The sequence below is a fragment of the Pieris napi genome, chromosome W (genome assembly GCF_905475465.1).
Source record: "Pieris napi chromosome W, ilPieNapi1.2, whole genome shotgun sequence".
NCBI classification, from domain to species: domain Eukaryota; kingdom Metazoa; phylum Arthropoda; class Insecta; order Lepidoptera; family Pieridae; genus Pieris; species Pieris napi.
In genome coordinates this window covers 1,278,524-1,303,488 of record NC_062258.1, presented here as the reverse complement: position 1 = coordinate 1,303,488, position 24,965 = coordinate 1,278,524, and the positions used below count along the sequence as shown (strand labels likewise).

At 39.4% G+C, this 24,965-nt stretch overlaps 1 protein-coding gene and 1 pseudogene across 1 annotated transcript; one reads left to right on the top strand and one right to left on the bottom strand.

Annotated features, from left to right (window-relative positions):
- Window positions 1–24,965, bottom strand: part of LOC125062089 — a 302,676-nt pseudogene that overhangs the window by 163,384 nt on the left and 114,327 nt on the right.
- LOC125062080 lies at window positions 16,568–23,167 on the top strand. The gene is made up of 2 exons (XM_047667679.1): window positions 16,568–19,594; window positions 20,602–23,167. The coding sequence occupies exons 1-2, from the start codon at window positions 18,399–18,401 to the stop codon at window positions 20,648–20,650; spliced, it is 1,245 nt and encodes a 414-aa protein (XP_047523635.1). The 5' UTR covers window positions 16,568–18,398; the 3' UTR covers window positions 20,651–23,167.

Genomic DNA, 24,965 nt, shown 5'->3' with positions numbered 1-24,965 from the left:
ATTTCGGAAAAGCGAACAGTCTCTATGAAAGCAAAATGTAATGAAAAAAAAAAAAAAGATGGCGCGGAAAGTCTTTCCTGCAACTTCGATTTTGTTCTCTTTGGAGACTTGGGCCGTGGGGTTCAAGTGCACAGGCGCTAATTAAAGACTTAAAGCCTGGTAATACCGGTGAATCCAGACACCAGAGCTGGTATTAAAAAGTACTACAATACTTGGCGATTAAAAAGAGTGGCGGAAAGTTTCTTGCCAGTTCTTCTTACCCGCTCTACGCCATTGACTTGCGAACTGGTAGTAAATGTAAATTTACAATTAATTGAACTTCTTTCTGACAATTCATAAGTGTACTTGTTTACCTACATGAATTAAGATATTTTGAGTTTGAGTTTGGTGCTTTCTCAGGGAATATGTATCGCAATACAGCGAGGAAATGCCAGCATTAAAGGTACACAAGACGAAACTTTTTTAATTTAATTTTCTATTTATCGATTTTTTATTATTATTACTATGAAAGGGGCTGTCCATTAATCACGTGATGTTTTTTTAACATTTTTTAACCCCTCCCTCCCCCATGGTGGTACGTGGTGAGGTTTGAGACTAAAATAACGAATTATTATTGACGTCAAAATTTTAATTTATTACCAGAGTCTATTACGATTTACGACTAAGAACACAGTTCATAGAGCACAGAACAGACGAGAAGCGATCCGCCATTTTAATTGTCATGATACACAATTGGTTGTTACTTATAAAAAGTAATAACATTAATGTGTGTGGCTAAATTTATTTTTCAATTACGTATTTACAATGAATAAAATTTGCATATCTTAGCAATACGTATTACACACATACGCCCCAATACTAAATCCACAATCTCAGATTGAAAACAATCAGAGATCAGACGGTGACAGTCGATCGATCTCCTATCTGCATCCCAATAACCAAACCCTACGAAGACAATCCAGTTTTGGCGACGGATAAAATGCACTTTGTCGTTCCATTATACCGAGTTTTCACTCATATTTAATAATCATTAGGTCCGTACTCGGCGGCGTTAAACACCGTACTGGCCGACCACCGTGCTATTATTTTTGCCTGCTTAAGCTACATGCCCGTGCCTATTACGCCCACACAGGGACGTACTTGCAAACAAATTAATTACAAAACATTACATAACGAATTAAAAAAGGTTAATTGGTTCGAAACAAACACAATGAATTCTCCCAGAGAAATATATAATTTTATTCGCCTTTCCTTCGAAAACGCTAACAAAAAAGCGACATGTGAAATCTCAAAAAAATACCAAAGCTATTCCAAAAAGATTAAGATACCTTGGATAGATGACAAAGTTAATAGCCTCTGCGACAAACGTAATAAATTATTTCAACAATGGAAGTCCTCACAGGATCCCGAAATTAGGCTTCAATATAATAGTATCAGAAATAAAATACACAAAATTATAGAAGTAAAACGAAACAATTACTATAACAATCAAATATCAGAACACTTTAGGAACTCAAGAAAAGTTTATCAAATATTGAATCAAATGCTAGGACGAAGGACGCTGTCTATCGATGAGGCTATCATGAAAGCTTTCGACTCGCAAGGTATCTCGGTTAAACAACTAGCTGATAACTTTGCCCTACATTTCAGCACTGCTGTTGGAAAAAGTGTCGTTGACTGTGATACAAAATTAGCAATCACGGACATTATGTGTGACCATACGAAACAAAGCATACGATTCAAATACGCGACCGAAGAAAAAATTAATAAAATTATAGAAACTCTAAATGCTCGGAAAACTCCGGGCCTTGATAGCATAAAAGTATCTGACCTAAAGTTAATAAAAAACGAAGTTTCTCCTGCAATAAAAAATTTAATTAACCAAAGTCTTAAATACGGGCTTTATCCTAACGATTTAAAACAAGGGTGTGTAAAACCTGTCTTTAAAAAAGGAAAGAAAGATGATTATGCCAACTACCGTCCTATAACGATACTATCTTCTATAAACAAGATAGTAGAGAAATATATTGGGGAACAAATTAAATCTTTTTTTAACAGACATGACATAATATACAAGAACCAATTCGGGTTTCAAGCAGGCAAAAATACCTCGGGGCTGCTATCGCGTTTCACGGACGAAGTAAATAATAACCTTGACCTTAAAAAATATACTCTCGCTTTGTTCATAGATTTTTCCCGCGCTTTTGATACCTTGGATCATAAACAACTTGAGAATAGACTTAATCATGTAGGAATTCAGGGGCCACTAGGCACTTGGTGTTCAAATTATTTAAAAAATCGTACTTATGTAGTGAAAATAAACAATACACACAGACAAATGATACGTGTTTGTTAGTTGGAGATAGGGACCCTCATATAGCTATTGAAAGGTTACAATCAGATTTTAACAACATACTAAAGTGGTGCCATGATGCTAAACTAGTACTTAATATTGAAAAGACAAAACTACTTATCATACAATCCAATTCCATTAAAGAAGCTACTGGTATAGCATTGGTGGCTCACGATCACGCTTGTCTCCACAAAACAACAATGTGCAAGTGCCCTTCTATACAAATAGTCGATAAACAAAAATATCTCGGATTAATTATAGACAAAAATATGCATTGGAATCAAAACATAGAATACGTCTGCGATAAACTTCGACAGTTTTTGGCACAAATAACAATACTCAAAAAGCGTATCCCATTTAAAACCAAACTTTCACTTTACAACGCGCTTTGCGAATCAGTCATCAATTACGGTCTAAGTAGCTACGGGAGAACTTATCCAACGTATCTCAGCCGAATACATAACCTCCAAATGCGAATCCTCAAACACGTTGTCTCGAGAAATGTGCTCGACTCATACAAAAATGAAGAAAAAGGAGTTTTCAAACACTGTAAAATATTGCCCGTATCGGAAAAAGTTAATAAATGTCTTCTAGTCGAGCACTTTTTTTGAGATGACTTAAAAAAACGAGTAGAGCATGACGTACAGACCCGAGCGGTAACGCAAGTCCGGCTCTGTACATCAAGAGCAAACAACGTATACGGCGAGAGAACGTTGAGGTATTTGCTACCGCGGCTAATAAATGGTCTACCAAATCACATATTAGATTGCCTAACGCCAACCAATATAAACAGCAAACTAAAAAACTACTTTTATATGCATTTGTCGCGCTCCTAAACAAGATTATTATGGTTACATGAATATAAACCACAGCGGTTTGCTAATGTAACTTGTTATGATTGTATTATATTTTTTTGTAAAATAAAGAAATTAAAAAAAAAAAAACAATGTAAACCAAATAAAGTAAATAAAACCGTACAAATAACATTAAAGTATACATGTGTATTGTGTATGTTGTAAAACATAACAAACAGTTTTTTTAATTATTAAAAAAACTGGTGTAAGTTAAAATCTGTTACAATAATTAACTGTTGATTAGCTTTCGTCAACTGCCATTTTCATACTAAGGTCTATTCCACAGACGACCTCCCATGGATAGCTTGTATCGACAGATGGCTATTACAATTCGTCGATTGGTTATTGGCACACTTGTTGCTACATTTAGATAAAGATTACTATCTCAGATGGTGGGTAGGTTATTGGGTTCGGGCGACAGAGACTCTTTCGAATAGGCTCCGTTCTGCAGCATATGCAGTAAAGAAAATCCGAAATTATACTGATAAGGACGGTATTCTTCTGTGGGGTGCTGCTGCAGAGGTTCAATCCATATTTGTGCTGTAGAAGCGGGCTGTTCGGGGTATTTTTTGTGTTTCTCCGAGGGAGTCGGTACGGAATAAGTTTAAGGAATTAAATATTATGACACTGTCTGGTCAATATATTCTTGAAGCCTTATTGTATAATAACAATAGTATAATACACGAAATAGAACTAATTTGAGTGTACGACCAACCAGGCTCCAGAAAAAAAACCACTCCTTATATGGAAATTGTATTCGTTTTTACAACAAACTCCCAAGCGAAATTAGAGAATTATTACTAAATAAATTCAAAGCCCTCGTTAAAAATAAATTAATCAATAAAGCAATAAATTTGACGATTATTTAAATGGGATCCTAATCCTTGGGATTGATTTCGCTCCAGTTCAAACAATTTGTGTGACAATACTTGGCGATTAAAAAGAGTGGCGGAAAGTTTCTTGCCAGTTCTCCTTCACTTCTACTTCATTCTACGCCCTTGACTTGCGAACTGACGTTCATGTGTGTAATTGTTTACCTATATGAATAAAGATATTTTGAGTTTGAGTTAAAAACACACAACACAAACAAGTCACAATGTTCGTTCCCATACTCCTCCGAAACGGCTCGACTGATTCTTATTTTTTTATTATTTTATTGATAAAGCTTGCCAACGCTCGGCACACTGAGACATTGGTAAAAACAAACACAAAATACAATTTTTAATCTGACAAGCACTTATAGGCAAACATGACATACATATAGAGATCATAAAGAGATTATTAAACAAAACAAACATTACAAAACAAAAAAAAACAAAACAATTACTTATCAAAGAAAAAATTCTAATTACAAAAAACTAAACAAAAAAAAAACAAAACAATTACTTATCAAAGAAAAAAAACTAAACAAAAATCCATTTTATATTGTGAGGTGAGCAACTATGTATATACATAGTTGCTCACGTTATGAAATGTTTTATGCATATTCAGAAAGTCTGGGAATCGGCTACTATCTATCTTCCAAACCCCCACTGTGATAAGGGATTTCCACCCAAAAAAATTTTGTTTTGTTTTTTCCACAACTTTTTTTTGTTTTTATTTTTTTATGATACATCATACAAAAATACATACAACCCTTAATTTTCATCCCTCTACGATCAACCCCCTATATACAGTGTTTACGCGCATTCCGGTTTGTGGATTGTGCGGGAGGGAGAGGGCCGACCGCTCCTCCGTTCCTCATGTCTTGTTCGCTTTTGATCGCCGTATAGAAATGTCATTGATTTATAATACAAGTTTATATCTTTAATATCATCTTTTATTTTGAATGTGGAATAAATATTCCGTGTTAACATTTTGGTCCTTCGAGCCGGATATTAAAATTAAATAATATCCGTGATATTAAAATTAATCAGTGCATTTATGCCTATGGAAGCTGGAGGTCAGTGGAGGTCATAGCCAGACAAAGGATTACAGGACTAGTGCCGAGAGATAAAGTCTGTATACTTAATGTTTTTAATGTATTTTCGTTTTATCACTTATTTTAGTGAATATCGATATAATATAGGTTTTAAATTTTGAAATAGAACAAAGGTTGAAGTTAATATTTATCTACCCTCATGATCATAACTATTGAATTTTGATCGAACAATTGTACCTACGTGCTACTTAGTATACTGTTAATATAATTTTTCTTAACAATTTAGCTTTGTTCGAAATTAAGTGATATTGTAAGTATACGATTAATGTATTATTAAATTGTAATACTTAGTTAATTATATAATTTTTGATTTGTGTCAAGAATAATATTGTATGAAGCATTCGTTAAAATAATAATGAATTAGTGAAATTTATATTTAATTGTTAATCATTGCGTAACAAAATTAATTAGTAATTTGTATTTTGTATAATTGAAAATAAAAGTATTACAATTTGTAGATAAAACTTACATTTTTTATTATTGTTGTATAAAACTTAGTACAAAATAAACTTATTAAATTTAAATATTACCTAAAATTATAATACATTAAAAAATAAAGTTAATGAACATTTTTCATTTTTGTTTTGAGTTGTGTTTCTTGATACAAGCCTAGTTTTAGTGTCTTATAAGCTGAGTGTTTTAAGTACTATATAATAACTGTTTATATAAGCATATTATTGTATAATTACAGGTTTGCTGCCCACTCCCATTATATCTGAGAAAAGTGATATATTAAAGGAAATATCTGACCTTACAAAAAAAGCGTAGCAGTTACAAAGGGCAAGTTACGACATTTATTGGATATTTAAGTTCATTTGAATCGAGTTCGCCGCCAGAACAACGCGATTTTGGTGAGTTAGAATTGCGTGTGGGGAGACTGGATTCCTTGTATGCCAAGTTTGATGACGTTCAGACACGGTTGGAGTGTATTTGTGATGATGTCACACACGTCTTGGAGGAGCGAGAGGAATTCGAAAAAAGAAATTTTAAAACGTTGAGTCAAGCTCAAAAAATTCTCTCAAATTATAGAAAGTCTTTAATTCTTCTTCCTTCTGAAGCTGAGACTTGCAATGTTTCTAACAGTGGTAAAATTAGTCCTGTTAAATTGCCCACCATTCAAATCCCAAAATTTAACGGTTTATTTAACGAGTGGATCGGTTTTAGGGATACGTTTATGAGCCTAATTCACACCAACGACAACCTAGACGATATTAACAAATTCCATTATTTGAAGTCGTCTCCAGAGGGCAGCGCTGCTTTGGTAGTATCTTCCGTTGAGCTCTCAGGAAAGAATTATAGCGTAGCTTGGACATTACTGTGTGACAGATTCGATAATAAAAACTTATTAATCCAACATCATGTTGCTGCACTATTTAAAATTGAACCTGTCACACGGGAGACAGCATGTAATTTAAAGGGTATCGTTGACCAATTAAATAAAAACCTTAGGGCCTTAGATACATTGGGTGAATCCACTAAACATTGGGATACTTTATTGGTTTACCTAATAACTCAAAAGTTAGACACAAAATCATTCCGAAAATGGGAGGAATATAAAGGCCAGCTACCCACCGACACACGTATTGAACTTTTACACTTATTAGATTTCTTACGTGTTCGCATTACTTTATTAGATTCAGTTGAACACAATTTATTAGATTCAGTTGAACAAAATTCAAAAATTAAACCCAGTCACAAAATTATGACGTTACAGACTAATAAGCCCATCGTTAATAAAAATCATTTGGTATGTCCTAAATGTAAAGGCGAGCATAAACTAAATAGCTGTTCTGATTTTTTATCTTTATCAAATGAAGCTCGTTGTCAATTATTGCCTTCATTAAAAGTTTGCTTTAATTGTTTTTCAAAAACTCATTTTTCCAATAATTGCAAGAAACCAGGTTGCACGATATGTAAAAGAAAACATTCGGTATTAATTCACATTCCAGATAAGACGAAGCCGGTAGTACATGGTGAGCGTGTCGACAGCGCCACCAGTGATAACAATGTGTTAACTTTAACGTCGAGTGTGTCTGCCGCGGGAGGCGTTGCATGCGCCCGGGCTGACGTCATGCTTTTAACTGCACTCGTTAAGTTGTACGATAAGAACAATCGGGAAGTTATCGCTCGCATAATGCTAGATTCAGGGAGTACTACTAGCCTCATGTCTGAAAAAATATTTAGACAACTAAATTTGCCCTACGTTCCAATTAATCAAACCGTTCAAGGTATTAATTGTGCGATCACGCATATTAATAAAAGATGTAGGTTAACGTTAAAATCTTTAGATGAGTCTTACACATGTGATGTTTACTGTTTTGTTTTACTATCCTTGACGGATGGTGTGCCAAATCGTGCAATTAATATTTCTAGTTTAAACATTCCATCTAATATTTGCCTGGCAGATCCACATTTTTATAAGCCTGCGGCAATCGATTTAATTTTAGGCGTTGATGTTTTTTGGAACATTTTAGGATCGCAAAGAATTAGTTTAGGTTGCAATAAACCTATACTTTGTGAATCTAGGTTAGGATGGCTAGTTTCCGGTCCAATTTGTGATACGGTTTTATTTTCAACTTGTCCACCTAATCGTATTCAGTGCAATTTTGTTAGTAAAAATTTAATTGATGATGATATTAATTCTAATCGTCAAATCCAAAGTCAACTAGCTCGATTTTGGAATTTAGAAGAAGTAAATTTTTCTTCTAGTTATTTACTTGAACAAAAATCATGTGAAGATCATTTTGCTAAAAACACTACTCGTTTAGCGGACGGACGTTTCTGCGTAAGAATCCCATTAAAAGAAGACCCGAGTTGTCTAGGTGATTCATTTCAGCGAGCGAAACGGTGTTTTCTCTCTTTAGAACAGAGACTTAATAAAAATCCTAAACTTTACGAAATGTATCGTAAGTTTATGACTGAATACCAGTCGTTAGGTCATATGACCGAATGTGACATTAATTTAAATAAGTTGTCAGTATATTCCTCATCATGGCGTACTACGCGAAAGTAGTACGACCACTAAATTAAGAGCCGTTTTTAACGCTAGTGCGCCTACGTCAAATAATTTAAGCCTTAACAATATTCAGATGGTAGGTCCAACGGTTCAGGACGATCTTGTGTCCATTCTTTTGAGGTTTAGACAACACAAGTACGTGATTTTAGCCGACGTTGAAAAGATGTATCGCCAAATTATCGTTCACATTAACGATAGGTACTTACAAACTATCCGTTGGCGTGATAATCCGTCACAACCGTTAAGAGCATTTAAATTAAATACGGTCACTTATGGCACCGCGAGTGCGCCATTTCTAGCAACCAGGTGCCTTAAGCAATTAGGACTCGAGTGTAAGGACCCTCAAATCGCTGATATAATATTACATGATTTTTATGTCGACGATTTGTTGAGTGGTGGGGATAATTTACATGTAGTTCGTGATATTCGTGATAAGATTACGACTACCCTTGCCTCTGCTCACTTACCACTAAGGAAGTGGAAATCTAATGAGCCTCAGTTAGTTTTAGAGTCCAACGAGTCCACGCATGATTTAAATGTTGGCGGTAATGAGCCGAGTAAAACCTTAGGCTTAGGATGGTTACCGGAATCAGATAAGTTATATTTTCCTATTGGTCCATCTTTTGCAAAGAAAGCAAGTACGAAACGGGAGTTGCTTTCTATAATTTCCCAAGTATTTGACCCACTTGGCTTGCTTTCTGTTATAGTTATTAAATTTAAAATTATTTTACAAAGTTTATGGTTAAAAAATATTTCATGGGATGATCCTTTACCTTCGGATATTCAAGTTGCTTGGCTAAATGCCATTAAAAATATAAACATTTTAAATAATTTACGTTTATCACGACGCGTATTGATTGATTCATATGAGCGATTAGAAATACATATATTTTCCGACGCATCGGAGAAGGCATACGGTGCCTGTGTGTATGTTCGTAGCACTGACAGTAACGGCAATATTTCAGTTCAGTTATTATACGCTAAATGCAGAGTAGCGCCCATTAAACCTATAACAATCCCTCGTCTTGAATTGTGTGGTGCTCAAGTTGCTGCAAAACTTTATAAAAAAGTTCGCGAATCATTGCGAGTGAAAATTGCTAAAACTATTTTTTGGACAGACTCGTCTATCGTGGTTGGTTGGTTGAATATGCTTCCTAGTAAATTGAATTCATTTGTACGCAATAGAGTAGGTAGGTGATATTTTAGAAAATACCGGTAGCTGCGAATGGCGTCATGGCTCGTCCGAGCATAACCCGGCGGATTTATTATCACGTGGAGTTTGCGTCGAAGATATTCAATCGCTTGATATGTGGTGGTCAGGGCCACCGTTTTTAAAATTGCCCGAGAAAAAATAGCCCATTACTGCTATTAAGTTAGAAATATTGCCTGAATTACGTAATCCAAATTGCGCATTTGTTTCATGTGATATGCCTACATTCATCAACTTTGAACGGTTTTCGAACTTTATTAGATTGCGTCGATGTGTTGCTTTACATTGAGATTTATAAAAGCTTGTAAAGGACATCGAGCAGAAACTAATTTTCTTACAGAAACTGAATTAAATGAGTCCCTAAATACAATAGTTCGAGTAGTTCAAAAGGAATCATTTTCTGAGTATAACATTTTAGAACAAAAGAAAAATTTGCCTTCAAAAAGTTCATTATTAAAATTTAATATTTTTCTTGATGAAAACAGTTTATTGAGAGTTGGCGGTCGTATTAATAACTCAGAATTTTCATATAATAAAAAACACCCTTTGTTATTACAGTCCACTCATCGTTTTACACTATTATTATTTCAATATGAACATGTTAAGCTTATGCACGCTGGACCGCAGCTACTGTTAGCATCAGTTAGAGAAGTCTACTGGCCAATCGGTGGTCGCAACCTGGCTAAATCTGTATACAGAAAGTGTGTTTTATGTACACGTATAAAAGGTCGGATAAATGCTCCTCTCATGAGTGATCTACCTAAAAATCGTCTTATTCCTTACGGACATCCATTTGAGACTGTAGGAGTGGACTATGCGGGTCCTATCGCATCCGTTAGTCGTCAAGGTCGTGGTTGTCGTATCGTCAAGGTTTATATCGTCGTTTTTGTTTGCTTTACCACTAAAGCCTTGCACTTGGAATTGGTGGGTGATTTATCAAGTAATAATTTTATTTCTACACTTCGACGGTTTATTGCACGCCGCGGTAAGCCACAACACATTTACTCTGATAATGGTACGACGTTTGTTGGAGCTTACAACGAAATAGCCAGTTTTCTCAAGCAAAATTCTAACTCACTTGCTAATGATTTAATAAATGAAGGAATTAATTTCCACTTTATACCTGCGTATTCGTCACATTTCGGAGGAATATGGGAGTCGGCAGTCAAATCTACTAAATATCATTTAGTTAGAGTATTAGGTAATAGTAAATTGACGTTCGAAGAGTTGTATACAACTTTAACTCAAATAGAGGCTATTTTGAACTCTCGGCCACTTACCCCCCTATCATCAACATCAGAAGATTTGACCCCACTGACTCCAGGGCATTTTTTAATTGGTCGACCTTTCACGGCAATTCCAACTTCTGATTTACGGCAAGAAAAGGAATCTCAATTAAATCGATTTAAAAGAACAGAACAACTTCGTCAGCACTTTTGGGAGCGATGGAGTAAAGAATACATTTCAGAATTACAAAAACGCACGAAATGGTTAACATCAAAGCAATCCTTGGCTCTTAACACGATGGTAGTGATAAAGGAGGATAATCAACCTCCTCTCAAATGGAAGCTGGGCTGCATTGTAGCGCTACACCCTGGTCCAGATGGAGTTGTTCGAGTCGCCGACGTCTTAACTTCGAATGGAGTGATCCGGAGATCCTTTTCCCGTATTTGCCCTTTACCATTTGAACAAGATGGTTGACAGCAGAGCTCTCAACGCGTGGGGGCATGTTTACGCGCATTCCGGTTTGTGGATTGTGCGGGAGGGAGAGGGCCGACCACTCCTCCGTTCCTCATGTCTTGTTCGCTTTTGATCGCCGTATAGAAATGTCATTGATTTATAATACAAGTTTATATCTTTAATATCATCTTTTATTTTGAATGTGGAATAAATATTCCGTGTTAACATACAGAAATGAGGCTGACCTAAAGTTGGAGCGCTACTGTTTTATTTTAATAACTAAATTATCGAAATTGAAAGCTTTAAAGTCGAAAAGAAATTGTGAGGGAGTTTTTATTATTTTATTACACGAGTCCTTCAGTCGGTGTTTTTTTTTTTTTTATGGCTCTGACACGATTTGTGCATTAGCCAGCGTCAAGTATAGGATTTTTTATAATTCTTGCTTGTCTTTAGAAATTCGACCGTGTCCTCCATGTACGGTTTAAGCACTCGCCCGGTACCGCACAACTGTCCCAAAGGCCGAGAACAAATTTTAAATTAAATTAAAACTTGCCCTCGAACCGGGAATCGAACCCGGTAACCCTCACCTAGCTGCCACTTAGTAAGACCGCTAGGCTATGAGGCCCCTTTCAGTCGGTGTTAGTGGTTTGGTTAGTTATTCCAACGTATTCAATAGATGGCGCTTTATGGAGATAGAACGCACTTGCGTTACAATTTATTATTGTAGGTATTAAATACTGCCATGTCTCATCACTGCCAAATAAGAACGGGGTTCCCAGCGCCACTTAAGGGTGATTGCGCGGAAGATAGCAGATAGTTCGACTGCCAAATAGGACTGCCCGGCTGTCGTACGCATCGGACGTGTTTTTCGTTGCGCGCATCCGGACCCGTGTTTTCTTTTTAATAACTATTACTGCTTGTGTGTAAAAGTTTGTCATAGTTGCCAGGAGGTGCTGCCACAATCAACTGAGTCTACTCTCGGTGACGTTCACTCGCCGCCTATCCCTAAGCCTTCGGGATTCGGGAGAAGCGGTGGAGTGCGCTATGAACCGGTAGTTTCGGGTCGTGCGTGACAGCCTCCTAGCTTTATTTTAATTTTTATTATAATGAAGCGTAATCCACAGGACGGCCAGGAGGAGAAGCAGCCGCCTCGCCCGCAGCGCCCACGCTCCCGTTCAGGTCGAGCGAGGCCCCCTGCGCGTGCCGAGGCTGCCGCCAACCCCGGACCGTCAAACATTGAGCGCGAAGCAGCGCCCAGCTCGGCCACGGCTAAGCATCAGGCTGCGCCAAGCTGTTCTAGCTTTGCGGAGCCAGCTTTGCCTCAGCCGAGTCGCAGCCGTTCTACGGAGCACCGCGACCTTCACCCGCTTCATCAGAGGCGAAGTCTAACTCCATCTAGAAAACCAACAAAGGAATCGCCTTCTACATCATATGAAATCAAATTCCAGGCCGCTCAGTCATTATCGACGCATCGCGCCAACGATGACGTCAGCCACCCGCCCGCCGCACTCCCCGCGTCGGAGACATCGCGGCCCGGCACCGAGTTGCAAGCCGTGTATGTGACGTCAGCAGGCCACGCCCCCGATGACGCCGTCCGCTTGTTCACCGCATCGGAGAAAACAAGCCACGCCTCCAACGACGCCATGTTGTCGTTCGCCCCGCCCACTGTGTCGGAAACATCGCGCGCTGGCACCGAGCCAACCAATGTCGCGCGAGTTCCGTCCGTCGCGCCTCCCCTTCCGCATCGCGCGTCAAACGTGACGTCATCGGAATGCGCCGCGCCCACTGACCTAGTTCACCGCGCGCCTACTGACCTAGTTCACCGCGCGCCTACTGACCTAGATAATGCGGCCTTGCTATTCGGTGCAAGTTCGTCGCGCGTAACCGAAAATGTGAGTGCCGTTTATACACGCCCGACGCCATACATTCGCGAGTGCAGTAGTGTAGACGATTTAAGTATGCGCTACACGGTATGAAACGGCGTGTGGATAGTTGTTTTATGCCAAATTTCGTTTAACCTTGGTATGCCCTTGGCAGCACGCTTTGCGTTGCAAACCGCGACCAAAACCGTTGGTTTGAAATCGTCTAGCCGCTTGTTTAAAGCATGTGCTACACGGTATGAAACGGCGGTTTGAAACTAAATAAAAGCGAGTTGCGCTTTTCGGCTACACGGTTTAAAACCAACAGTGTCCAAAATAACGTTGCGCTGATAAGACGTCTCCGTAGGGATGGACATTCTGCATAAAAAAATCGAGTTTTTATTAATCGATTTTTTCCTAATTTTTGAATCAATTTCAAAATAAACACCCTTAATTTTTTATTTTTCATGGTTTTTTTAATTTAAAGTAAACAATAGAAATTATAAACACAAATTAACGTTTAAGAATAATCAAAATCGAAATTAACTAAATTTCGTTTTGATAGATTTTAGGTGAAATTTGATAAATGCTGAGTGTATGCCTTTTCAGTAGCACATTGCAGTATTTTTGTTGTATTTTTAATTGTATGTAGTCTTTTGCTGCTGAATAAATTTATTTTACTTTTAAGTTATAGTTTTATCATCCTTTCGATGTTTTACAAAAAAACAATACATCTTCAAAGAATCGGATTCAATGTATCGCATTGTAAACATCGTTGTATATCGAATATCCCTAATAGTTCGAGGTCCGGGTTATAAAATTCCAGACATAATGTCGGGAGGTGGCAGATAAAAAATCGACTATGATTGATTTCAATTATAAAAATAATCGATTATTTTAAATATAAAAATCACGTAAAAAAAATAGATTTTTTTTCACATCCCTATCCCAAAGACATGGCAATTCTCTGTATAATTCGAGCAATTCGGTAATAACTTCACGTTCATTAATTGCTTCTTGTGCCATTGTGAAGAACGTCGTCGTCGCGTGCGTCTACCCTCGCCGCCGCAGCACGACTGCCGAACGCGTGGTTTTAAACAAGCGGCTAGACGGTTTCAAACCAACGGTTTTGGTCGCGGTTTGCAACGCAAAGCGTGCTGCCAAGGGCATACCAAGGTTAAACGAAATTTGGCATAAAACAAATATCCACACGGTTTGAAACCAAAGTTTCAAACCGCCGTTTCATACCGTGTAGCGCATACTTAAAACCACGCGTTCGGCAGTCGTGCTGCGGCGGCGAGAGTAGACGCACGCGACGACGACGTTCTGCACAATGCCACAAGAAGCAAATGAACGTGAAGTTATTACCGAATTGCTCGAATTATACAGAGAATTGCCATGTCTTTGGGATAGGGATGTGAAAAAAATAATCGATTTTCTACGCGATTTTTATATTTAAAATAATCTATTATTTTTATAATTGAAAATCAATCATAGTCGATTTTTTATCTGCCACCTCCCGACATTATGTCTGGTATTTTATAACCCGGACCTCGAACTATTAGGGATATTCGATATACAACGATGTTTACAATGCGATACATTGAATCCGATTCTTTGAAGAAGTATTGTTTTTTTGTAAAACGTCGAAAGGATGATAAAACTATAACTTAAAAGTAAAATAAATTTATTCAGCAGCACAAGATTACATACAATTAAAAATACAACAAAAATACTGCAATGTGCTACTGAAAAAGCATACACTCAGCATTTATCAAATTTCACCTAAAATCTATCAAAACGAGATTTAGTTAATTTCGATTTTGATTATTCTTAAACGTTAATTTGTGTTTATAATTTCTATTGTTTACTTTTAATTAAAAAAACCATGAAAAATAAAAAATTTAGGGTGTTTATTTTGAAATTGATTCAAAAATTAGGAAAAAATCGATTATGATTTTTTACGCAGAATGTCACATCCCTACGAAGACGTCTTATCAGCGCAACGTTATTTTGGACACTGTTGGTTTTAAACCGTGTAGCCGAAAAGCGCAACTCGCTTTTATTTCGTTTCAAACCGCCGTTTCATACCGTGTAGCACATGCTTTACTAAACACGTTAGAGCGGGACCCGGGTCCTAGTGCCGCGTCTTCGCCGCGAGCGGCATTCGAGTCTGACCTGATCTTCCTAGCTCAGTCATTCGCATGCTCGTTCGCGTCGAGAGGGATGCTGCGCGCTATGGCCCGATACGCCAAATCACGTGAAGAGGCGCTGCGTAACAGCGGCGCTTTAGAATCACCGCTGACAGACGCCGAGCAGCGGGAGTTGGCGCAGGTTCGAGACGAGTGTCGTCTGCCGGCGCGCATCCCGGCCACCCCTGTGCGCCGCCCTTTTTCAGCCGTGGACCCCGGCTCGGAAGGTGAGTCCGCGGCAAAGCGCCCATGCGCTTCCTTTAATGCTCAAAGTACGTTAGGCCTCCCTGGCGACCCTCGGCTGGCGCCAGGTCGCCGCCTCGATATGGGAGGGCCATCAACGCGGCCGCCGTACCATCTGACACTGTTATTGAAATTGACGTCTCACAACGGGGACCCGCTGCCGCTCCCGCCGCTCTCGTTGACGACGGCGCCGCCTCAGCACCGGTTGCACCTCCTACGCAAGGATGGTGACTGCGCCGACGGTCCAGGCGCAGCCCCCTAGGGCTCCTGCGGCCCCAAAGAGGTCGGATTACCCTCCGAGAGTCATAGAGTGCCTCCCCAATTACGTTCATCATTTGGGGAGGATTAGTCAACTATTAGGTCGGACGGCCAACGCCAGGGCGTACGGAAAGGGATACCGTATCACCCCCGAATCTGGTGACGAGTACCGGGTGGTCCAGCGATACATCTCGGACCTGGAGAAGGAGGACCGCCGGGTCTCATGGTTTTCTTATTCCCTGCCTGCAGAGCAGGATCTCAAGGTGGCGATTCGGGGTATCCCAGTCACCACCGACCCCGAGGAGCTGGCCCAGGCGCTTCGCGACCGCGGGTACGAGCCCGAATATATACGCCCAATTCGGGCTAGGAAGGGCCGTCCCGGCTGTATTTTTCTAGCGGTCATGCGGCGCACACCGGACATCACCCCTGCCATATATAGCATAACCGAGCTGTTATATATGACGGGGGTCACCATTGAAGCCTGGCGCGAGAAAAAGGGTCCCGCGCAATGCCATCGCTGCCAGTCCTTCAGACACTCCTCGGTTAACTGCCATCGGCGAGTGGCGTGCGTTCGCTGCGCGGGGGAGCATCGCGCGGCTGACTGCACCAGGCCGAGCTGACAATGACTACCACCGACCCGATACGCTAGACATCGTTGTCCACCAGGGGTTGACATGCCAGATGACCCAGGACGTGATCGTCGACGAGCTGCTGTCCGATCACCTCCCCGTGGTTGTCTCCCTGTTGGACACCGAGCCGAGTCTAGCACCTCTGACGCCGCCTCGCTTCAAATGCATCGATTGGAGGGTATTTGAGCGAGCCCTCGAGGAAGCACCACAACCGCGGCCTCCCGAAACCCCTACATCAATCGACAATTTTTCTACCATAGTCACCTCGATGTTTCAGAATGCACTTCAAGCGGCCACCACCGAGCGCCCTCTGCCGGCGACATACCCGCAGCTGCCGCCTCGTTTGCTGGCGCTCATTCGCCGCAAACGCGCACTGCGGAGACGCTGGCAGCAGACCCGCTGTCCGCGCATGCGCGCAGAACTGCGCACCCTCGCCAAGCGGGTAAAGGCTGCGCTCGAGGACCACAGCAACGAGTCGTGGGAGCGCTGTCTCGACGAGGCCACAACAGATTGGGTACGGCTGCACCGACTGTGCAGGCGCCTCAATGGCGCAGCCGACCCGATCCGCCCGCTGAGACACCCGGACGGAACGCTGCGCTACGATGCCGAGGCGCGCGCCGAGCTGTGCGCAGACCACCTTCAGCGGCAGTTCTCCCCTAACCCCGCGGCGGACCCAGCACGCGCGTTAGAGGTCGAGAACGCCGTCGTCGAGCAGCTAGGCGCCCCTCCGCCGGCAGACGAAGAGGTGCTGTTCGTCTCGCCGAGCGCCGTCAAGCGACAAGCAGCGCGGCTCAAGCCCAAGAAGGCTCCCGGCCCGGACGGTATCACAAACGCAGCTCTGCGTCACCTGCCCCATCGTGTGGTGGTGACGCTCATGCGTCTATTTAATGCGATCCTCCGGACCGGGCACTTCCCCGAGCCATGGAAAGAGGCCAAGGTCATCATGCTGCCCAAAAAGGGCAAAAATATTATGGACCCGGCGAGCTATCGCCCCATCTCCCTACTAGCTACGCAATCCAAGCTGTTCGAGGCCATGCTGCTGCCGACCATCAGGCGGCACTTTACTCCCAGGCCCGAACAGTTCGGATTCCGGAGCGAGCATTCCACGACTCTACAGCTGTCGAGGGTACTGAACGACGTTGTACGATTTACAACCGTACAGGTATTGCAATGTAAATGACACCATGCAATATGATTTGCTTGTGTGTTCATTTACATTATATCTTATTATATTCACTAAAGTTAGTCGGCATTCAGACCTCGTACCGGGCGCGACTCTTAATCTCATCTCACCCCACTAGTTTAGTCCATTGCTCATAAAATAAATAATAATCTTTAAATATCTTAATAATTTATCCCAACCCCGAACATTGGTCCTTCGAGCCATTAGTCGTATTTTTGGCAGGATCAGGTCGCGTGTGCTTTCGCAATATTTTGTGCTTAGTGTGTGTGTTATACTGATACCTGCGTATCAAAAGAATACATCTAGAACTACGATTTATGGATACACCTCTTTTATCCTAATCACATTGCCTAAGAAAGGCAATATACCTCAACATTTGTACACCTCCTGACCTCGGTGCCTTAGGAAGGCACACTACATCTCTTCACTTCGTGACCTCAGTGCCTTAGAAGGGCACTACATCTCTTCACCTCGTGACCTCAGTGCCTTAGAAGGGCACTACATCTTCACCTCGTGACCTCGGTGCCTTAGAAGGGCACTACATCTTTTCACTTCATGACCTCGGTGCCTTAGGAAGGCACTACATCTCTTCACCTCGTGACCTCGGTGCCTTAGGAAGGCACTACATCTCTTCACCTCGTGACCTCGGTGCCTTAGGAAAGCACTACATCTCTTCACCTCGTAACCTCGGTGCCTTAGGAAAGCACTACATCTCTTCACCTCGTAACCTCGGTGCCTTAGGAAGGCACTACATCTCTTCACTTCGTGACCTCGGTGCCCTAGGAAGGCACTACATCTCTTTACCTCGTGACTTCGGTGCCTTAGGAAGGCACACTACATCTCGGATTCAGTACAACCTTGCAGGTATTGCGAGGATATCTTGAGCAACTTATCAGCTGAACAAGTAAGGTTATATTGTTATCTCTGATAATCTTTAATTATGTCCACAATGGAAGAAATTTTAGCTACCCAACAACAGTTGGTGGACGCATTGGATAAGCTTTATATCAACTTTAAGAAGGATGGAGCGGAGCGAAAGACTCCCGATTATATACGTCGTCGTTTAGAAACGTTAGAACAATATTTTACAGATATTCATAACAACCATATGACACTTTTATCTTTTAGTGATCAGTCTCATGAATATTTTACTTTTAATAAATACGAGCAGATTAAGAAAAAATATGGTAATATTAAGACAACCTTAATAAATTATAAGCCTTTGGCAAGCATTACAAAATCCCCTGAATTACAACCTCCAACGTTTCAAGTCCCGTCTACCTCTAACGCATCGACCTCTAATGAATCTCAGGAAATATCTCTCAAAAATAACTCTAATATGAGTAAAACAGAAGAGCTCATGAGAAAACAAACTACAAATTTTAAAGCTTTTCTGAGAACTGCCTCGAGTATAGAACTTGAACTTATCTCGGAAAAGTGGGAGTTAGAAGACATCCTAAAGACCTTGCAAGTCCGTTGGACTGCGATTGATAGTTTACATTGGGAGTTGGACAATGAACTTTGTGGTTCCAACCGAGAATATGAAGATCAATTTACAAATTACGAAAAATATTACATTAAAGTTAAGAAGGATATCAATAAAAAGATGTGGTCGGTATCACACATTGAGAAAACAACCCCTAAAATGGAGTTACCAACCTTCGAGGGAAACTATAACCAATGGGTCTCCTTCAAAGATCTTTTTACGGAAACTATTCATAGTAACCCATCTCTTTCAAATGCGCAGAAATTACAATTTCTTAAAAGTAAGGTTAAGGGTGAACCTGAGAAGTTGATTCAACATCTCCAGGTAAGCTCAGATAATTATCTCATTAGCTGGAATATTCTCAGTCATCGCTATGATAATAAGCGCCTAATCTTTACATCTCACCTTAACAATCTCTTAAATATTCCTAATATTCAATACCAGTCGTATAATCATATCAAACGCATTCACGATGTTACAAACGAGAGTATAAATGCGATAGAAAATCTTGGAATTAACGTTTCTTCCTGGGATCCCTTCCTTGTATGTATATTGTCTCAGAAGTTAGACGCAGACACGTACAATGAATATATACAGTCTTTGAAATCGCCGAGAGAATTACCCGTATTACAAGATTTTTTGCAGTTTTTAGAAACTAAGTTTATGACCCTAGAAACTTCACGGAAGAAGCAAGAAAATCACACCCCAAAAGTATCATATCAAAACTTCAATCAATATAAACCTTCAAAAAATTTAAATAATCAATCATCATCTTCGAAAAATTTTAATCATAACTTTAGACAAAGTTATAATAATCCTAAGTATACTTATTCTACAAATCAGGTTATTTCGCAACCGACACATTCCAGTAATAAAATTATTGAAAAACGCAAGCTGTGTCCGGTGTGTAATTCAAGCGATCATCGTATACATTTATGCCAAAAATTATTAAATATGCAGCCTATCGCACGAAGAAATGCTATTGCAAAATTGAACCTTTGTATCAACTGTTTACATTATCATGAAGGTAAAAAATGCCTTTCGCAATTAATGTGCAAGGAATGTAATAAAAATCATAATACAATTTTACATGAATGTTTTACAAAAGATAATATGACACCGGACGTTTCACGATCTAGGTTACACGTGCCCCGGGTTGTGAAACATTTACCTCAACAACAAGAAATTAACACATTAGTATCTCTTCCAAGTGACCCTGCCGAAATATTACTTGCCACTGTCATTATTAAGATACAGGCAGCTGATGGATCTTATAAAAATATGAGAGCTCTTTTAGATCAGGGCTCACAAATCTCAATTATCAGTGAAAATGCTGCTCAATTATTAAAAATACCTCGACAAAAATGTAATGGTTACATTTCTGGGATAGGAAATACAGAAAACAATTGCAAGGGCAAAATCTCTATCAAGTGTTTATCGATAGTCAATGGTTATACCTTTAACACGGATGTATTTATTATGAAAAAACTTGTAAGGAACTTACCGAGCTATACCCTGCCAAAACCAAATTGGCCTGAGCTTAATCATATAAGATTAGCTGATTCAGAATTTTATAAAAGTAGCCCTATTGATATATTATTCGGCGCTGATGTTTATTCTGATATTATCTTGGACGGTATTTGTAGATTTCAAGAAAGGTTTCCGATTGCGCAACAAACGCAGTTGGGATGGATAATAACCGGTAATTATAAAACCTATCAGTGTAATATAATCCTTAATAACGATATCCAAAGGTTTTGGGAAGTGGAAGATATTCATGAACCCTTAAATATGTCACAGGAAGATCAAAATTGTATAGAGTTTTTTCAGAATACAACCTCAAGACGTGACGACGGCAGTTACGTTGTAAAATTACCTTTTAAAGAAAATCTCGAGGAAAAATTGGGCGAATCGAAGTCAAAGTCTATCGCTCAATTTATTCAATTGGAAAATAAACTTATTAAAAAACCTTATTTAGCTCGTGATTATAAATTATTTATATCGGAGTACAGAGAGCTCGGACACATGATACCCGTTGTGTCACGCGCCGCCGTAGAGTCGGGTTGCTACTTATCGCACCATTGTGTACAACGAGCGGAATCATCAACTACGAAATTGCGAGTTGTTTTTAATGCCTCTTCGAAAACTTCGAGTGGATTTAGCCTTAATGATCTTATGTGTAGGGGGCCAAATCTACAACAAGACCTTCAAACACTAATCTTAAAATGGCGACAATTTAAATATGGTTTTACAGCCGACATAGAGAAAATGTTTCGCAATATTTGGCTTCATTCAGAACATCAAAAATACCAGAAGATTATTTGGAGAGATGATCAATCCCAACCCTTAGGTGAATTTCAACTAGCCACTGTAACTTATGGAACTAAGGCCGCACCTTTCTTGGCCATGATGATCCTGAAAAGACTTGCAATCGATGAACGATCAAATTATCCTTACAGTATCGCACCCGATGTGTTAGAAAGCTCATTTTACATGGACGATCTGTTGCATGGTACTCACTCTGCACAAACAGCTATAGAGCTGAAGAACGATTTAATTAAACTACTCAAATCTGGAGGTTTCAATCTTAGAAAATGGCGCTCAAACTTACCTCTCCTTTTAGAAGACATGAACGATTCCGAGAAAGAATTCGACTTTAAGCACCAGGAGTCAACTAAAACTTTAGGCCTTCGTTGGAATCCCAATACCGACGAATTTATCTTTTATCCTATTAATTATATCCCAAATATTACCCCTACTAAGCGACAATTATTGTCCGAAATCTCAAAACTTTATGACCCCTTGGGCTGGCTGGCACCAGTCACTACAAAACTTAAAATTTTATTTCAAGAAACTTGGAAGTCTGATCTAGGATGGGATCAGCCGATACCTCATAAATTAGTCTTAGAATGGACTAAAATAAAATTCGACATATCCTATATATCGCAATTTAAAATACATCGATGGTTACAAACACAGGAAAGTGACATAGTGGAGCTCCATGGTTTTTGCGATGCTAGTACAAAAGCTTACGCATGTGTTGTTTATTGTAGAATACGAAGAAAAGATACAACACATGTCACCATTGTAGCGGCAAAATCCAAAGTAGTTCCTATAAAAAAGACCTTATCCATACCCCGTTTGGAACTTTGCGGAGCTTTGTTGTTAGCTAAATTAATGAAAAATATTGTCGAATCCCTATCTAATTTCAGAGTGCATGTTTACGGTTGGGTCGATTCTATGGCAGTCCTAGGATGGATAAATGGCGAACCCGAAAAATGGAAACCCTTTGTTGCAAACCGTGTCAGAATGATTTGTGAAATAATCCCAAAAAATATGTGGAGATATATTAATTCCTCGGAAAACCCGGCTGATTGTGCAAGTCGTGGGTCGACAGCTCTTCACTTGACAAGTCTTTCGCTTTGGTGGCACGGGCCTGAATGGTTATCTCAATGTAATCTCAAAGAGCATTCTGAAAAGCTTACATATACTACAGATATAGATCTGAAAAATAAAAACCTGGTTAATACAATAACCACCAATCCCAATTATATAATACAACAGTTATTGGATAAATATAGCTCTTTTAGAAAACTTATAAGAATTTTAGCCTATATTATAAAATTTATCGACAAGATTATTTATAAAAAAACGTTTGAAAATAAGTATCTTAGTTTTAAAGATTTGAGTAATGCGAGAGAAATGATAATTAGATATGTTCAGAAAGAATATTTTTTTCAGGAAATATCTGAACTTTCAGTCGCTAAGGTTTTAAATAAAAAGAGTCAAATACTAAATCTTAACCCCGTTTTAGACTCAACTGGATTGCTCCGAGTCGGTGGACGGCTAAAAAACTCAAACATCGATCCTGAAATGAAATATCCTATAATTATTCCATCACAATCGAAGTTAGCTGAGCTTATTATAGACGAAGCCCACGAACTTGTATTTCATGGTGGGGCAAAACTTACCGCAGGTTTTATACGGCAAAAATACTGGATCCTTAGAGGAAATAGTGCTGTCAAAAAGAGATTACGATCATGTGTAAAATGTAAAAAAGTTGATCCTACATTACAACATCAACTTATGGGCGATTTACCCCCTTCTCGAGTTACACCTAGCCGACCTTTTCATAGTACGGGGATTGATTTTACGGGACATGTTTTAGTCAAGGCAAATAAAGGCCGTGGAATCAAAACAACAAAAGGATACGTAGCAGTCTTTATATAGAAAGAAAGAAAGAAAGAAAAGAAAGAAAAAACTTTATTATGCACAATATACAAGATATTTAGATAAAGTAAAGTGCACTGGCCCCCACACTAGGATTCCCTGTGTTGTGGGCAGCCAGTCTCTTCCTTTTGACATGAAAACAGTATTTTCTAAGTTATATTAATTATTTCTACACATTTATATTAAAACTATTTTTGTACAATAAGAATATTTTCAGTATCAGAATACGACAGGTTAACAAGATATCGTTTGAGATGTTTAGTAAATGTATGTAGTGTGATTTTTGAAATGTTAGTGATAATTTTGTTTTTAATGAAGTGGTTAAAGATGAAAGGGCCTCGGAAGGAGAAAAAACGTTGGGCGAAGAAAGTGCGAGTTTTGGGTTGCTTAAATATGAGTTTGCGTTTTGTTTGATGCGGTGCGGTGGGTGTTTGTTTCCAAAAAAGTCTGCATATTGCTATTAAATATAATTGTCTCACAGTTAAAAGTTTTGTTTCATTGTACAATTTTGAAGTTGAGTAGCGGAAAGGTTTCTTATATGAGATCTTAAGAATGGCACGTTGGGTGCGCTCAATTTTCAGCATTGAAGACAATGCCGCTCCACCCCAAACCGATATGCAGTAAGATAATATCGACTGGCATAATGCAGTGTACACTATCTTGATTGTATGTGGATCAGCAGGCTTTCTAAGGCGTTTGAAAACATTTATAAGTTTGCGAAATATGTATGGTCACAAAAGCTGTGCATTTAGAATTAGTATCAGATCTTACCACGACAGCTTTTATCTCTGCGTTGCGGCGAATGTCAGCTAGAAAAGGGGTTCCGCGACATATTTTTAGCGATCAAGGAACAAACTTCATAGGTGCCAACAATATACTACGACAAGAGTATACACAGATCTCAGAAATCCTATCAAGTCCTGAGTGTACCTCAGTTATATCAGAAATGAATATAGATTGGCATTTCAACGCCCCATCGTGGCCTTCAGCGGGTGGACTTTGGGAGGCTGCTGTAAAAAGCCTTAAACATCATCTTAAACGAGTGGTTGGCGAACAAAAACTCACCTTTGAAGAATATTCAACTCTTTTATCTCAGCTCGAGGCTTGTTTGAACTCTCGACCTCTTTGTCCATTGACAGAAGATCCCGAAAACCTAGACTTTTTAACACCGGCCCATTTCCTAGCAAGCGGTCCTAACTTGACCATTTTTGAGACAGAAAATGATCTTAGAACTCGATGGCACTTAACTCAGAAAATCTATCATGATATTTGGGTCAAATGGAAGAATGAATATCTCTCACAATTATCTATTAGATCCAAGTGGAAACGACCTCAAAAAGATCTCAACTTGAACGATATAGTCATCATAAAAGATGAAAATCTTCCGCCCGGTAAATGGGCCTTAGGGCGTGTTGTAGAGCTACATCCCGGAAGTGACGGGCTGGTGAGAGTCGTCACTCTTAAAACCAAGAACGGTTTAATTAAACGCCCAGTCGTTAAGTTATCTCTTCTACCTACAAATAATAATAATCAATCTTTAAACCATGACAAGGTCGATGAAAAGAAACCTAAAGCGAAGAATTTTAGCGGCATCTCTTTCTCTGCTATGGTTTTATCCTTAACATTATTTTTCCTTTCAATACTAAGTTCGTGTTAAGCTCAGTATAGTTACACACCCCGTGAAAAGTGATAGTGTTGTGAGTGAGTGTGAAGTTAGGGAAAAAAGGCATTCTTATCATAATAATAAAAGTGTTTTCAAGAGTAATTTAAATTCAAAAAGTCAATCAAGTG

What these genes read in the sequence shown, in the direction of transcription:
- LOC125062080 (XM_047667679.1), top strand. Translation starts at nt 18,399, where the DNA reads ATGTCCACAATGGAAGAAATTTTAGCTACCCAACAACAGTTGGTGGAC. An exon ending in CAAGATTTTTTGCAGTTTTT is followed by an intron (nt 19,595 to 20,601) that starts AGAAACTAAGTT and finishes GATTTCAAGAAA; the next exon opens with GGTTTCCGATTGCGCAACAA.